The sequence below is a fragment of the Choloepus didactylus genome, chromosome 15 (genome assembly GCF_015220235.1).
Source record: "Choloepus didactylus isolate mChoDid1 chromosome 15, mChoDid1.pri, whole genome shotgun sequence".
Lineage (NCBI taxonomy): Eukaryota > Metazoa > Chordata > Mammalia > Pilosa > Megalonychidae > Choloepus > Choloepus didactylus.
The window spans coordinates 74,090,919-74,107,411 of record NC_051321.1 but is presented as its reverse complement, the minus strand read 5'-3'; the positions used below and the strand labels follow the sequence as shown (position 1 = coordinate 74,107,411).

The 16,493-nt window shown below is 48.2% G+C and overlaps 1 protein-coding gene across 40 annotated transcripts in view; it reads left to right on the top strand.

Moving 5' to 3' along the window:
- Positions 1-841: 841 nt before the first annotated feature.
- The window catches only part of KCNMA1 (potassium calcium-activated channel subfamily M alpha 1), a 769,155-nt gene continuing 753,503 nt past the window's right edge, over positions 842-16,493 (top strand). For 27 of the 40 annotated variants that reach the window (XM_037803827.1, XM_037803819.1, XM_037803823.1 and 24 more), the window contains exon 1: positions 1,232-1,603. In XM_037803827.1, coding sequence (XP_037659755.1) covers positions 1,232-1,603 — 372 coding nt within the window. Of the gene's footprint in view, positions 1,604-16,493 lie in introns of all 40 variants that reach the window. The other 13 variants (XM_037803852.1, XM_037803814.1, XM_037803853.1 and 10 more) reach the window with 5 other exon arrangements.

The window sequence follows — 16,493 nt, the reverse complement described above, 5'->3', positions numbered from 1 at the left end:
ATCGGGGATCGCTATGTGTGTGTGTGTGTCCTGGAGAAGGGTCCTCCTCATTCCCGAAGCCCGAGGACCCTGGGGCGCACAGCCTATGGAATCCAGTTGACAGCTGGCCACTCCTCCCCTCCCCACTGGGCGCTCCTTTGTAAACCACGATCTACCCCGAGCCTCCTCCCGAGTCGCCCAGGGCGCTCAGCTGGGGCCCAGCACCCTGGAGAGAGGCGCCCTGTCCTGCGCCAGGGCTCGGGGCGCTCTGCCCTGCACTTAGGGAAGCAGGGTCACATGCGGGGCCGCTCTTGAGGGGCCTGCCCGCCCCCTGCCCAGCCCTGAGCCAGGGTGAGCCAGCGCCGCGAGCCTCCTCCCCTCCCACCTAGGGTGGCCTGAGTCCGCGCCCGCTCCAGTTGCTGCAGCAGCTGCTGCTGGCGGCTGCGGGGAGCGCAGGGCGCGCGCCGGAGAGGCTCGGGCGGAGAGGACGGGGACGAGGAGGAGCCGGAGGCGAGGAGGAACAGCGAGCGGAGGCCGTGGGGGCTTCGCGGCTCAGGGATCCCGGGAGGATGGGCTAGGCGGCGGCAGCGGCCCGGCAGCCGGACGCGGTGAACCTGCTGCGTCCCGGCGCGCATAGAGGCGGAGAGCGCGAGCTGAGCTCAGCCCCGGGAGGAGGTGTCGGGGCAGTCCGGGGAGGAGGGGGCTGATTATACATTATTAACGAGTTCCCTCCTAATAAGCACAAGAGCGGCTCGTTAGCCGGCGCGGGGGGGAGGGGTCCCCGGCCGGAGCGCAGCGCACACTGGTGGCGCACGGCGTGCGGGCGGCGCGAAGGGCGCCGGGGCTGGCGCGCAGAGCCGGGGCGGCCTCGGGGGCAACGCAGACCCCGGGCGCGGGCGGCCCGCTGCGCCCCCTCGCTCTCCGGCGCTCGGGGCCCGCGCAGCCCCAAGCGAGCTGGGCCGGGAGAGGGGGAGCTGCCCGCGCACTCCATCCCCCCTCCCCCCCAGACGGGCGGGCCGGCGGTCGGGGGGAGGGCGGGCGGCGGCGGCTCTCTGTATATATCTCCGCGCACCCTGCCAGGTCGCGCACAGCGCCCCGAGCCCAGGCGCCTCCCCGCCCCCCTCCCCACGCTCCGCGGCGGCGGCGGCGGCGGCAGCAGTAGCGGCAATATGGCTGTTGATGGGTGCTCGGGGTGGCGCTGGCGGCGGGAGGAGCTCCCCCGAGCCCCTGCGCCGGCTGCCCGTTGCTAGCTATGGCAAATGGTGGCGGCGGCGGCGGCGGCAGCAGCAGCGGCGGCGGCGGCGGCGGCGAAGGAGGCAGCAGTCTTAGAATGAGCAGCAATATCCACGCGAACCATCTCAGCCTAGACGCGTCCTCCTCCTCCTCTTCTTCCTCTTCTTCTTCCTCCTCTTCCTCCTCGTCCTCGGTCCACGAGCCCAAGATGGATGCGCTCATCATTCCGGTGACCATGGAGGTGCCGTGCGACAGCCGGGGCCAACGCATGTGGTGGGCTTTCCTGGCCTCCTCCATGGTGACTTTCTTCGGGGGCCTTTTCATCATCTTGCTCTGGCGGACGCTCAAGTACCTGTGGACCGTTTGCTGCCACTGCGGGGGCAAGACGAAGGTAACGCACTCCCCAGGCGCCCGCCCCCCTGCGCCAGCCCCGCAGCTTCTCGGGGTCCCCTGCAGCCCACCTCTTCTCTCCGCACACCGCCGTGCTTCCCTCCGTTCTTGCCTGCCTCCGCCTCGCTGTCTTCCCTTTTCTCCGCTCTCGCTGCGCCCTCGGGATGGGGCAGCGGGTGGCGCGCGGGGGCTGAGGAGTTACCCCGATCCGTGCGCTCCGGAACGCAGACGCCCGATCCCGACCCCCTTGTTTATTGTAGAGTCGTTTGCGGCTGCGGCTGGGGCCGGGGGTGGGGGGACGCGCGCCGCTCGGGTGGGGTGGTGTGGGTTAGGGAGACCCAACCCCGCGTGGACGGAGGAAGCTGGGGGCCCCTGGGTGCGTGTTCCGTGCAGCTCACCTGCCGCGGTGCGGCTCCTTGCGGTGGGCGAGGGGGCGCCCATCAGCCCGCGCTTTCGGAGCCTGTTGGTGAGATGAGTTCGTGGGGTTAGAAGGAAGGGAAATTCTTTGGGAAAGGCAGAGAATCTTTTGGACTAGGGAATGCCGGGGGAAGGAACGTGGCCAGAGATGATGGGGGATTTTGGGGGGCGAGAGAAAGTTGGGGAGATCCGCACCAGTTTTGGAGGCATCCCATGTGGCTGCCACTTTAGGAATGTGGTGAAGTCACAAATCCGATGGTACCTCCTTCTCCATCCCTTAGATATTCACGTGGAAAATACTCCCCACCCCAAGTTCTTCAGCCTGTGTACTCCTGTTCCCAGGCCACCCCCTTTTGGGTCCTCGGGAAAGGCCGGCAGCAGCACTGGGCTGGGTCGGGAGCTGGAGGTCTGCTCTGGAGGGGGCTGAGGCCGCCGTTTCATGCCGAGCCTTTTCCCTGGCTCTTTTGAGGTGGCTGGATGTCAGCTTAAGCTATTCCTGGCACAGAGACGCCCACCAGCAACCAGCTCCCTGCACCTTGGTTGTATGGTGCTAGGCTGACTGCCTGGTCTGTCGTCCTGTCTCTAGAGATCTCCCACCCACTGGAGGTGAGGGACAGTTTGATAGAAAACTGTGGAATGAAAAAGAAAAGACTGGGGGAAAAAAAGACAGAACTGCCTTTGTGTGTGTGTGTGTGTATGTTTGTGCATGCGTGTGTGCGTGTGTAATTCCCGTCCTAGGGAACTTCACAGCCTGACAATTTTTGGAGGGAAGGGGTATCAAGGGCAATAGTGCAAGGTCGACACACATCTGAGCCCCTAATGTTCACACCTTTTCTAGTAAAGTTAGTCCGAGGACCCCTCAAACTTCCACGGGACACAGCAACTTGTGGTAGCCTCCTTGGTTGCTAAGCAAAGAAGTGGGGGAAGCTGGGGGCTGGGGTAAAGGCTGGCTATAAAAACACAAGGGTGAACCGAAGCTCTTACTCCTGATCATTAATTATACATCACGTTGTGTGGTGGAGCTCAGCTGTGTTTTGTGGCAGCACATTTGTGTTTTGGAAAATACTGGTGTGTTGGAAATAAGGGAGAGAGAAAAGCCACCATTATCTGCCCCCCCCCCTTCCTACTCCTCCTCCTCCTCTTTCTCCTTCCTCTTCTCTGGAGGCCTCTAGATGCTGGCCAGTCAGCTTTCTTTGGAGGTACCTTTGTCAAGGAGAAAAACCTCTCAGCTTCCAGAGAAGCCCCCAGATTAATCAAAATCCTGACGAGACTGCTGCCCTGCCCAGCTGTCCTCCTAAGGACATGCCTGTCCCTCAGGCATTCTTATTCACACATTCCCTCCCTAACTCCTGGTGATCCTCGGTCTGGGCACCGGACTGAGTCACTTTATCCCAGTGGGTGCCCTTGGGGGGAAAAGATCTTGCTCCTAGTTGCCCTCATCTGAAATGTTTTCTAGATTGAGTGATTTGGTGGGTAAACTTTTGGAACAGCCTCCTTTCTTTCAGGAGCTGGGCAATTTTGATTAAAATGAGTATATTTTCAATGAGTAAAAATAAGTTTTGGTGTTTTTGTGATCCTGGGTTTTTAAACACAGCTTCTAAAATCATTTTACTCTATGGGGTACATAAATGCCAGTGCAGTGCCTGTAATGAAATGCGAATCAGATAGTTCACGTAAGGAATCTCTTTCCTAAATGATGACCAAGCATAACTTCTGTCGGTGTTTGCAAGGAAATAGGTTTTTGGCAGTCACAATTAGAAAAAAACAACAATCCCTAAGTATTTGACTATATTTTGTAGCTCTAAGACCTGCTGAGTTGACATAACTGAAAGTTTCTACAGTTCATCAAACCTGAGACCAGAGACTTTTGCAGCGTTAGTTGGCAAGATGTGAGGTCAGAGATCAGGTCACTTTTGACGTCGTTAGAGTCTGTTATAAATCCAGAATCTCTTAATACCTGGCCCTCGATTTGCTCAATGTGTAGCCAGCTCATCATGGCCAATTACAATAACGTAGGCCCTTTATAAACTTTTCTTTCTATTCTGGAGGTCTGTATTTTTGCCACAATCTTGGTTTTTTGTTCTTCATCCTTTTGGCTTTCCAAGTATTTGGCAGTTGTGGTTGAGATTTAGTAGAGAACAAGGCATTTGGCTATAGTTTGGAATAATTTCTTTTAGTCCTAGGTTTCCCAAGCAAAACTAGGTTGCTTTTCCACAGAATTCCACCAGCCCTCAGTACGTGAACTCTCACCTCATTCACCCCCATGACCTTTGGCCAGGAGCCGGGGGCTAGAGGAAGGCATGTCTTCTTTGCTTCTGAAATTCCGTGGGAGATAAGTTTCAGAAGAGAGCTCTGGAATCCCAAGGATTCAGTTTCTCATACTGCACTATCGTTTTTGATCAAAAGTACAAATATTGTATGATCTCACTTATATGAAGTAACTAGAATGTGCGAATTCATAGATGCAGAAACTGGAATACAAGTAATCTGGGGCCGGAGAGGAATGGGGAGTTAATCCTTAATTGGTACAGAGTCTCTGTTCAGGGTGATTGAAGAATTTTGGTAGTGGATTGTGGTGACGGCAGCACAGCACTGTGACTGTAATTAACATCATTGAGTTGTATATTTGAATGTGGTTAAAAGGGGAAATTTTAGGTTGTATATAGGGTACCAAATTAATAATAAAAATCCCTGTAGACTGTACAATACAGTGAACCCTAATGTAAACTATGAACTATAGTTCATAGTGTAATTATAATAATATTGTTTCATTAGTTGTAACAAGGGCGCCACTCAAATGCTAAGTATTAATAATAGGCAAAACTGGGTGTGTGAGGGGGAGTATATGGGAACTCTCCTTTTGCATGATCTTTTTTCTGTAAACCTACAACTTCTCTAAAAAAATAAAAATAAAAAAGAACCTGAGACAGAAGTGTGTTGTGGGGCATCTCATTGTTTATTGGTGCCTTTGGCCATAATTTCAAATGGTGAATGATTTTACTGTTTTAAACAGAATGGTACATGGATTTTTTTTTTTAAGGAAATAAAGAAGAAAACTAATAATGTTCCCTCTGCCCCCCCCCCCACACTGGGCACAGTCTTTCTAGTAATGTGTTCTTTGCTGAATTTTTCCCATTATTGCTTTTCCTTCTGTTGGATTTCATCAGAACTTGCTATTCACTGGGCTGTGGCACTTTGAGGTCCAGTCCAGAAGCAGACTGTAGTGACAAGGACACTGGACTGGCAGCCGGGACAAGGCTGTGGCCTTGAAGGAGTCATTTCACTTCTCTGTTCTCTCTTGGCTTGTGTATAAAATGTGGGAGCTGAATTCTTTGAGTTCTAATGTCCCTTCCTGCTCTATGACTGCGTGTGGGAAAATGGCACGAGTTGAAGGAACGATGGGTAAAGTTTCTAGCTCAGAATGTGTTTTATGAGTAGCAGTTCCTTCAGGAATTCAGCCTGGCGGTGTGTATGCGACTTTATTCCTTCCTTCTACTCTTCCTCCAGCATGCAATCTGCTTTTCTTTAAATGTCTGGGGAAACTGAGGCTCAGGAGCCATCTTCCTGGTGGAGCTGCAGTTTGCTGTGTGCCTCACGTGTGGCTAGGCGCAGACTCACGCCAGCTCTTGGGTGAGCTGTCATCCCTGTGGAAGCCTGGGCTTGATCAAGGATGGTCTGCATGTAATGAATTATTGAGATATCGTCTCCAGGACTGTGTCTGAGAAAACAATGTGTTTTCTCCGTCAGGCTCATGACTAATATAAATATCACATCCCATTATAGCTTGGTAATTACCCAGGGTCTGGCCTGATGCATTCAGTCAGGGTTGGAGTTTTAGAGCCTTGCAACTCTTGAATCCAGATTTGTCCCGGTGCCTTGTCTCTTCTTGGGGTTCGGCTGCCACTGGCCCATCTTCAGATGCTCCCTTGTGATCTGATCACTTGGGGTGGCCTTGGAGAAGTCCTGAGGTCTCAGTCCCTGGTGAGCTCCAGCTGACCTTCCCTTGTCCTGAGAGTCTTGGCTTCTCATTCCTAGTTCTCTTCATGGAAATGCACTTTAGTAGCGACTCTGCAATCAGACAGATCCAAGTTCAGATTGTGGGTGTCACACTCTTGGAGCATCTTTGGCTGGCAACCATTCCGAGCCTTGATTTCTTCACCTATAAAAAGGGCACCTTGATGCTTACTTTGTTGAATTCTTGTAAAGAGTGGCAATAATCTTGTAGGATTCTGAAAGGAGTGGCAGTAATGATTAGCACCCGGCAAGTGCCTGGCACTTAGCAAGCCTTCTGTAAATGGGAGCTACCTCAGCTTCACAAGCTGTTGAGTTTATTTTCTCTATGATTTATGGAACTTATGACCTCTGAGGGACACAAGACTAAAATAAATAGAATTTTAGAGCCATCAGAAATCTCTAGACCCTAAAGTCTAGAGGCCTGGGTCACACAACTACTTAGAGTCAGGCTGAGATTTGGACTCATGGCTCCTGGCTGTTGTAACACTGGAAGATTGGGCATGGAAGACTGCATGGATAAGGACTGGGTAGGATTGGGGGAAGTCAATGAATGAACATTGACAACATGAAGGTCCTGGGACCTTTAGGCCTAGCAGAAGTGAAACATCCCATTGTTTGGTTGGATGGGTGTCGCTAAAGAGGTGCATGTACTATCCCTACTACTCCAAGCCCAGAGCTCAATCACACTGTTTCCTCAATCACACAACAATCTGCCGTGATAGCCTCTAAAGAAGTGCTTCCCAAAGTGTGTTCTGTGGAGCCCTTGGCCTTGAAGTTATCCTGTGGGGGAAAAAATTGGGAATCATGGAGCATCCCTGAGTTCCTGTCTTGGAGATTCATGTTGCAGGCTTGGAGAACTCCACCTGTAGAGAAACCAGTGAGACTGCTCTTGAATGTGCTTGCTTTGAGTGCTTTGCTTGGGTGTCAGACCTGGCCAGCTGGGCAGTGACCAAGAGTCAGCATTGTGACCTTGGGCAAGGACTTGACTGCTTTGTGCCTCAGTTTCCATAGCTGTACATTGGGGATCGTGATAGAGCACAGCCCTACGAGATAGGTACCCTCATTAACTCTATTTTACGGCATGTCCTAGGAGGACACTGGTGACCCATGGCCTCCTTTGCATGCCTTGGGCTGGCGCTGCTTCTGGATGTCCAGTGGCCTTGCCCAAACATGCATGAGGATGAGGGGAAGAGCTGGCCCACCGTTTGGCCTGGGGGGAGAGAAGATTCCAAGGGCAAGGCCAAGCAGGTTCTTTCTCTGCCTCGCTGCTTTCTTCATTGGATGGGGACATTCACTGGGTGTCTGGGAGCAGGGAGTAAGCGTCTGCTTTGAGGCTCTCCTTTTTTTACCAGAGGGAGATAAGCTGGTGCTGAAGCAGCCAGGCTGGCATTGGCTTGCACTGCCAGGGCCTTCTTCGTGACGTGGCCCGCAGGAGCGTCCCCACTCTCACTAGCAGTGGCCATGTTGATCTGTGAATTGCAGCAGCCAGCACCGGCTTCCTGGGACATCAGACCTGTGGAGCCCCTGGAGGGTAATTCTGGTTCCGGTGACAAGGGCTGTGATTATGCTGCAGTGCCGCAGCTTCTGGGGCCCTGTGGAAGATATTCATCCTCAGGGAGGCATGTCTGGCCAAGCCTGCCTGCAGGACCTCTGACATTGCACAGCCTTTCTCTGTGCAGCAGATCAAAAGTGCCTCCTATTCTGAAATGCTTCTTGAGAGGGAAGGGGGCTCACTCAGAGGCCGGAGGATCCTGCTCTAATGGTCAAGAGCGCCCAAGGCGGGTTCAGTTGGGAATACTGGAGCTCAGCCTCCAAGGGTGTGTACACAAACCTTATTATGCACACAGATCACCAGGGGAGCTGTGAAAATGCAGATTCGGCTTCGGGAGGTCTGGGGTGGGGCTTGAGAGTATGCATGCCTAACACGATGCAGGAGAAGCTGATGCCATGCAGACCACACTTCTTTGAATAAGGCGGATCTGGTCTGTTCCTCAGCCTCCAGGCAGCCCGTCCCTGAAGACATCCCTATTTTTAAATATGGAGATTCCTTGTTCTTCAGCAGACTTGGGAAGGGACGTGAGGAGGAAGGTTCCCCGTGTAAGGCCGGCCATGTAGTGAAAACTCTGCTCAGGACTCACGGAGGTGCTGAGGTTTGGACTGGGTGCTTGGTGCTGGCACTGGGTTGCTCGGGCGTCTGCTCCCAAGGGACCCACCAGCCCGGCTGGGTAGGGGCTGGGTTGGGGTGGGTAGAACAATGTTCTTGAGATGTACAAGGTCTGGTCTGTGCGTTGCCCCGAGCCTGTGGGTTCTCCTTGTGCCAGTCGTTCCCACTGTAAGGGGTGAGGCTTTTCGAAGGCCAGCATGGCAACTCAGCCAAACCACCTTCTTGCAAAATTAAAGGCTAGTGGCGTGGCCGGGGCTGCCCTGTGGTTACACTCCGGGGAGCCAGTTGGTGGCCACACCTTCTGGAGTGTTTGAAGTCTGCAGACAGCAAAACTGCCAGCCCGACTCTCCACAGGGACCTGGGTGGGCCTCCCGAAACTTGAGGGTTCAACTGCAAAGGATTGGGCTCAAGGCATGATCATCGGTGGGGAGAGATGGGTGGTACCCCATAGTTGCACTTCTCAAGAAACCCAGTAGATGAAATTGGAGGTGGCTTCTCTTCTCACCATAGCAAGGATTTCACAGCTCATACTGCCAGGGACTTTTTCCTTGAGATGTGCTTTCTGTGCTCTTCCATAGTGAAAGTGGAGAACTTGGAATAAACTTTAACCATGTGAGTTTTCAGGGGCTTAGCATAATCCCCAGCACGCACTAGCTCCCCAAAGAAATCTTAGCATTATTATTGTGATTTTTGGTTTTCTTGCATATTAAGTGCATATTATGTGCCAGAAACCATGCTAGGGGCTAGGTGCTAGGGGAAAAATAATGAAAATCCAGTATGTTCTGCCTGCCTGCTCTTTAGGACTCTTTAGGACTTTTACTTGGCAGGGCAAAGATATTTTTTTGTGTGTAGTATGGCTATGTCTGATCCCTGAGTTGACTGTAAACTCCCCTGGAGGGCAGGAACTGAGTAATTTAAATATAAACATGTTAGGAGGGGCCTTTCCCTTGTGGTTAGCTGGGACTGGTTGGAGTGTGGTAGGTGTGAATACATTCTGTTGCTTTTTTGGGGGTAGTTGGTTAGAAGCTATGGAGAAATTCCAGGTGAGAGGGATGGGGTTGATTTGATGAAAAAATGCTGTTTGAGTCATTCCTGGATTTTAGTTATTCACGCCACTCCTGCCTCTCTTGACCAGTGGATAACAAGGAATTTGTTCCTGATGGGTAGTTGTTTCCGAGGCAGATGAGTCAGGCAAAGGACAGAAGGGCAGCTTCAAAGAATGACTGCTTCAAGATGAAATGTGCTTTGTTTTTGACATGATTTGGCAATTGTCTTTGGGACATTACCTCTAATTGCCAATTTGAAAATGTCAGTGGCACTCCAGTACCAGAATGGATATATGTCCATTGTCAAACCAAGTCTTGGAATCTTCTCGCTATAAGATCTCATCATCTGTCTGATGGATGCTTTTTTGCATGGCGTAAAACAAAATTCTTTAAAACGTCTCACTTTCTATTCTTACGCTGCTTTATTTGCCTCCCCACGTCTTACAGGTTATCTTAGGGACCCAAATGCCACTGACTCAGGGTATTTCAAAGATAATTAACAGGAAAGCCTGTATTCCTTCCTTCTCCCCTTCTTCCATCTCTCTCTCTCTTTTCTCTTTCCTTTTCTTTATTTACTGTCTTCCTTAGTGGTTCTTATACTTGAGGGCTTTTGTGGAAACTCGTCATCATTTGATTTTGGTTTCTAGTGCAGTATGTGGGGTAGGGGGGTGGGTACTTTGATTTGGGGAAGGAGTGGAGAAGAAGTAATTAAGGGGAATGTTGTATGAATCGCCCCGTTATTGTCAGAGTTCAGCTTTTATTTTGGGGCTGGGAAGGATTTTTTTTTTTTTTTTTAAAGGCAAATAGAAGTTAAATTTACGACTTGAAGTTAGTTTCCACCTGTTGGCTGCTGAATTCTGGGGTTGGTGATGCCTTTCAAAAAGGAGTTTGTACAGCTGGGATTTCTAGTTACGCGCTCCCCAGGGCCACTTCCAACTGTGTGAAACTGACCAGCCACTGATCTGCACTTTTGCATATCATTGGAAGGCAAGTTACCTCCCAGGTTATAAGGACTAGGGTGTCTATACATGGATTTCAAGTGTAAAGGCCAAGATCAGTGTTTATCTTCTTTTTCTATTCCTTGTCTTGTCCTTGCTCCTTCTCCCCTCTTAGTGATCAGGCAATCCTTTCCCTCTTTGTCTTTGGGAGGGGTGGAGAGTGGCTTCTTTAGGTGCAGGGGAGGAGCAGGGGGGCTGAAGTTTGCAGGTTAGTGGACAAAAAATAGGGCCTTGGTTTAGCAAGTTCAGAAGCACATAAAAATTGTGACGTCATAGCAGTGGAAGGGAGCTCTGGCCCAGGTCCTCCTTACTTCTCAGGGCTGGGAACCATTTTGCTCCATTGCCAGAGGGGACAGGAGTGTTCAGATCTCCCGAGGCCACCATTCATTTATCTGGGGACAAACCTGCCTTCGAATGAACAGAAAACTCTTTCTCCTTGCACTAGCCCCTCTCTGCTTCTGTTCCATCTCTGGAACGTGCAACAAATCTTGGTTGAGGATAGATTTCACATTTGAAATCCAGCCCCGGAAGGCCCAGAGCTGGCTGGTGGTTGGATGTTGACAGCATTGGTGAGATGTAGAATGGCCTTAACTTGTGCTGCCCCCATGCTGGTCACTTCCTTTTTCACTCCACTGGCATCCCCAGTTTCTTTCTTCTCTCTGGGCCTGAAGTCTTCCCTTCCCCCTTTACTCAAACTTCGGAAAACAGCCCATCTCTGGCTGCTGGTTCTCATAGTTTGCCCTCTGGGATCTGTTTAGTCCCACCAGTGCTGTGATGGAGGTTTTTTTTTGGCTATTTTTGGACCATAAAGTCTCCTCTTCCTCTGTGACACGTGCAGTGTATTTTCAGGTTTAACTTCCTTCACAGTGCAGGGGTTGGTCAAGAGCAGATGTAATGTGGGGACCATGCAAAAATTCCAGGGGGTCAGTGCGGGTCCCGCCTTACGAAGTCTGAGCTGGACTCTGTGTTCTAGGTGTTGGCCCTTTTGGATCCAAAGGAGAGAGAACAGATAGGAGTCTTGAGCCTCTTTTTGCATCATTTAAATATAGCTGCTTCCTGGAACTGAAAGTTATTCCCTCCCCACCGGCTCATCTTAGCTCTTCTCCCCGTGGGCTTCTGCCTGCTACTACTCACATATACCCGCTCCTGCTGAACAGAAAGAGACGGCGGGGGAAAGGAAGGAACGAAAACACATAGGAGGAGAACGTGGAAGAGGGCGGGGGGTAAAGGGGAGGGGTTCACAAGAGGAAAAACAGAATTTCTCTCCTGAGAGTTAGAGGTTGGGTAAATCTATAATCGGATGGGTTTTGGTTGCAGTCCCTTCACCTTTGTCTTAATGAATAAATCATGTAAAATGACCTCACCTCCAAGGAGTGAAGCGTTATCTAAAGACCATTGGGCAGACTGACTTCACTTTGGGAAAAATCTAGCTTTTCAAATGAGAAGTTCTGTCTGATTGAGAGCATGGGGCCTGTGTGTGGCCCTGTGGACCAGAGGTTATGGGTTTTATGGCTTTCTGGGGATCTTCGTTGTGTGCTCATTATATGAGAGCAGGAAAATTCTCCTCCCCTGAAGGGGAGTTGCGGCATTCGTCTTGTTTTTCCCTTTATGTGGATTTGGAAAGTGGACACTTTGTGGCTTTGGAAGTGATTATCCAATGATAATCGAATGGAAAACTCAGAGATAAGGGTTCTGAGGCTTGGGGGAAGGATTGGGAGGATGAAAGGGCTTATCTATGTGCTGGGGATTTTTATGACTAACATTATCTGGCAACAGTTGTATACATTGTCTTTCTCCTTTGTGCATGGGAAGATTTTTTCTCACAGTGCTTAAAGGAGTTATGTAGCTGTCCGTGAGTTACGGTCATTTCACCCGTGGGTTGTGGTAGCCACTACCAATCAGCGGAAAGATTTTTTTTTTTAATATTAATTTATTAATGAGAAATGTTTTTTAAAAAGTCATGGACGTATATACAACCTAAAGTTTCCCCTTTTAACCACTTTCAAATATATATTTCAGGGCTGCTAATTACATTCACAATGTTGTGCTACCATCACTACCAGGAAGATTCTTGAAGAATCTTAGGGTGTCTCCATCTGAAGCCACAGAAGTCAACTGTTTGCATGGGTCATGAAAAAGAAGTCCATTTCTTAGGTTCAACTGTAGCCCTATTTTCCCTGTAAGATTTCTTTTTCAACTTCAGTGTTTTATGTTTTTGTCCTGAATTTTAAACGCACTATGTGTTCATTGTAGAACATGCAGGCAGTACAGGAAGGAAAACACCCCAAATCCCATGATCCAGGGATGACAACCAGTACCTTGGGCCCATTTCCTTCGCTGACACATTCTCCCCCGGGAGCTCAGGTTTTGTTGGTGGGGGATTTTGATATATTTTCTCCAAGGATCCTTAAATGGCAGCCCCTTGAAAAATGTCCGGGCTAACTTTGTTAGATTTTGGCTTAAAAAAAAAAAAATGTGGCAGTAGGTATGCCATTTTAACCATTTTTAAGTGTACAATTAAGTGACACTAATTACTTTTACAATGTTGTTCCATTACTAAAACTTTTTTATCACCCAAAACAGAAACACTGTCCCCGTGAAGCAATAACTCCCCAGGTCCCATCCTCTCCCCAGCCCCTGGGAACAACTGTTCTATTTTCTCTCGCTATGAATTTGCTTATTCTAGGTATTTTCATATAAGTGGAATCATACATCATTTGTCCTTTTGTATCTGACCCATTGCACTTAACACCACGTCTCTAGGGTTCATCTGTGTTGCAGCATGCCAAATAATATTCTGTTGTATGGATGTACCATGTTTTGTTGATGTCTTCACCCATCGATGGACACTGGTTGTTTCTAGCTTTTGGCTCTCCTGAACAAAGCTGCTGTGAACACTGGTGATGGAGTTACCATTTTCAATTCTTTGGAGGCCTTGTTTGGTTTAGATGCTGTTCAGATGGAGTGCAAATAAGGATGGACAAATCAACCCTCTGGCGGCTCTTTCTGCCCATGGAATCTGGCTTAATGGCTTCTGTTCTCCAGGTGAAGTTAAAGGGTTACTTTAAATCGGGAGTTGCTCTTTTGACGTAGGAATAGCTGTGGTGTCTTAGACAAGTCATTCACTCCTGGCATGGGTTTTCTCAGGTCTAACACAGTCCCTGATTCAGTGGTTTCAGTGTAAAGCCATTTCTTGAATCAAATTTCAGAACTAACATTTTTACCTGGTAGAGAACCAAAGGCTAAGTTATTCCAAGTGATGGTTGCACTATAAATCAAAGAGTGAAATTTGATCGACATGACCCCCAAATTTCAATATCAACTTTGATGAGGTTGCATATTTAAAAATTACAATCTGGGCACACAGGCCCTGTTAGAAACACTATCAAACATGTCATTAAAAAAAAAAGGTGTCAGAACTAGGTTTTTGTGACTCTGCTATTACTTCTAATGATATAGCTATACCACTATTGAGGTTGAAATTTTAATTTTTGATGTGGGGGATAGATTGAAAGCATCTTAGATTATAGACTATAAATAATGTGCTGTATGATAGGCTGACTTTCTTGAGGTTGGGCATAAAAAGAAACATCTATTTAAAGAGGGGGTCTTGCAAATCAACTTTCTTTGACGCTTTTCCTTAACCCTCCTCAGATAGCAACCCAGGAGCCAGAATGACCATCTCAGCACTGAGATGAGATTACTGCAATAAGATTCCTGCAGCTTCTGTGGCAAAGAGACGTGTCTGAAGGGATGATCCCCAAACACTCAATAATCTCTGAAATAAAATTCCCCTGGAACCTTAAACAGGCAGTACCTAAGAACTTACTAGAGAAGTTCTCCTGGGTTATATAATAACAATTTTATTATGCTGCCAGGGCCATGTATTAAATTTTAACTCCTCACAGATACATTATGTTAACACTTCACAAATCCACAGAGTACCAGGTAGCTTTTACGTGTTATTAAGTGAATCGATGATTATGTAGAACTTGAATAGAGCCCAGATAAAAATGCTTACTTGGATAATTAGATTCTTCCATATTGTAATTTAACCCATATGGTAGGTAGAAACATCTTCTCTCCAAGTTTTTCTTGCAAAATTAACTAAAAATTTCAGCAGTAGTGGTTGCAACTACGGTACTGAATAGTTGATTTATGGCGATGAACCAGGTATGACAGAGACTTTTAAAACTCTGGGAACTTTTCATTTTCCACAGACAGGCAGTGTGAGCACTATGTTTTTAATTGGTCCCTCCTTTAACTCAGAAGCTGAAGTGTTATCATGCAAATATCTCCTGAGTTGCATGGAAACTAATAAAATCACGAAGGTTTCTATTTGTACCCTGTGAACACATACTGTAATGAAACTGAAACAACTGTCTCCAGGGATGATGCTATTTAAATGCCAGGCAGGGCTTTAAAATGGATTTTTGTAGTGAAAAGAGAAACCAGCCAGTGAGGTGCTCTGGCCGCTTTCCTCCCACCTCATCAGTGCATGTTTTCCTGAGAATAAATTAATTTAAAACAAGAACTTCCAGTCTGTAAAGTATCTGCTCTATTCCCTGCTATGGAGGGCAGCAACTGGTTCTCCAAATTCTTCCTTAGTCTTTTTCTCTTCCTTCTCAGGTGTCTCATTTATCTCCTAAGACTTCCTGGTGCTTTTGTTTTGAGAAGCAAAACACAGTTCCTGTGTGAACTGGAATTACTTGCTTCTTGGGGAAAAGAAATTAATAGCAAACTTTTTTGAGTGCTTACTTATTATGCATCAAACATTGTTTTAAGCTTCTTATGGCTATTATGTTATTTAATACACAAAACAGTCTTAGGAAGTAGGCACTTTTATAATCCCCATTTTACAGATTAGAAAACTGAGGCATGGAGAACGGAAAAAAATTTTTTGAATAATAAACTTGGAGTGTTACAATATGTCCAGCAGGTTCTAAGCTCTTTATATGTATTACTTCACTTAATCTGCACAACAACCCTGTGAAGTCAGTACTGTTGTATCCTCATGTTACAGATGGGGAAACCGAGGCACAGAGAGATTGAATAACTTGCCCAGGGTCACACAGTATAAAGGGACAGAGCCAGGTTGAAACCCGGGCAGGTGGGAAGGAGCCAAACGCATAACCCCTGCACTGTGCTACTCACAGTTGTTCCTCCTGTAGGTCAGCTGTGCTCAGCTCATCCCTGTCCACAATGGAAGGGGAACCATGGTGCTGTAGATGGGACACTGGGAGAGGAGATGGCATGTTTAACTGCATGCACCATCCCTAGACGAGATGTAAGGCCCATTGGACAAGTTCAGAGAATTCTATTCCACCAGGATAGACAAGAAACCTAGAACTTATCTAGTCTTTTAAATCTCTCTGACTCTTAGTTTTCCTTGCTGTAAAATCTGCTAATTACCTTTTCTCCAGCTGACAGGCAGGAGTGATCTGTGCAGTTGTGCAGGTTGCTCACTGTGCAACTCCAGGGCCGCTATGGATTCCCATCAGATAATGCATAATAATTCCCCATGTCCTGGTGCTTGGGGGTATGTGTGGTCATAGAATAAATATTGGAGCAATTTTCTGAGCATCAGTCTTCCTTGAAGATTTGGAGAAAACCATGATTTTTAATAATGGCACATAAACAGATACGTTAAGAATAGGATGCAGAATTCAAGCACATTTTAAAAACTTGAGAGTCAGTGAGTAGGTGTGTGTGTGTGTGTGTGTGTGTGTGTGTGTGTGTGTTACGCACACATGTGCATGAGAGCATGGAGGAACTGCCTGGGCCAGTTCCCTCCCCTGGAAGTTTTGTGTTCCTTCTCTGCTGAGAGGTGTCCTTTGATGGAAATGTTTGATACGTACCAGTGAGGTATTTCGTTAAATCATGAACCTGAGCATCCCAACAGGGAAGGATGCCTTATTATTTCTACCTGTGATCTTCTCATGTCTCGAATTCTGAGACTGTGTTATCAAAAGAATGGGAATTCCATGAAAGGCAAAAGAATATATACATATCTGAATTCCCAGGTTTGTTATATATCAGGTGCATTTCTGATGTTGGCAGGACAGAGAAAATAATATGAACACTCAGGAAAAGGCAGTTATGCATCTCCCATTGCCTTAGAAGGATTGATGACTTGCTCTCTTCACCTCCACGGCCTGGAAATACACTATCATATTTCAGTATGGCGCTCTCTCGAGACCATGGGGCGTTGTGGCCTGGGCCTGCTGAACCCCATGTACAAAATATTTGGAA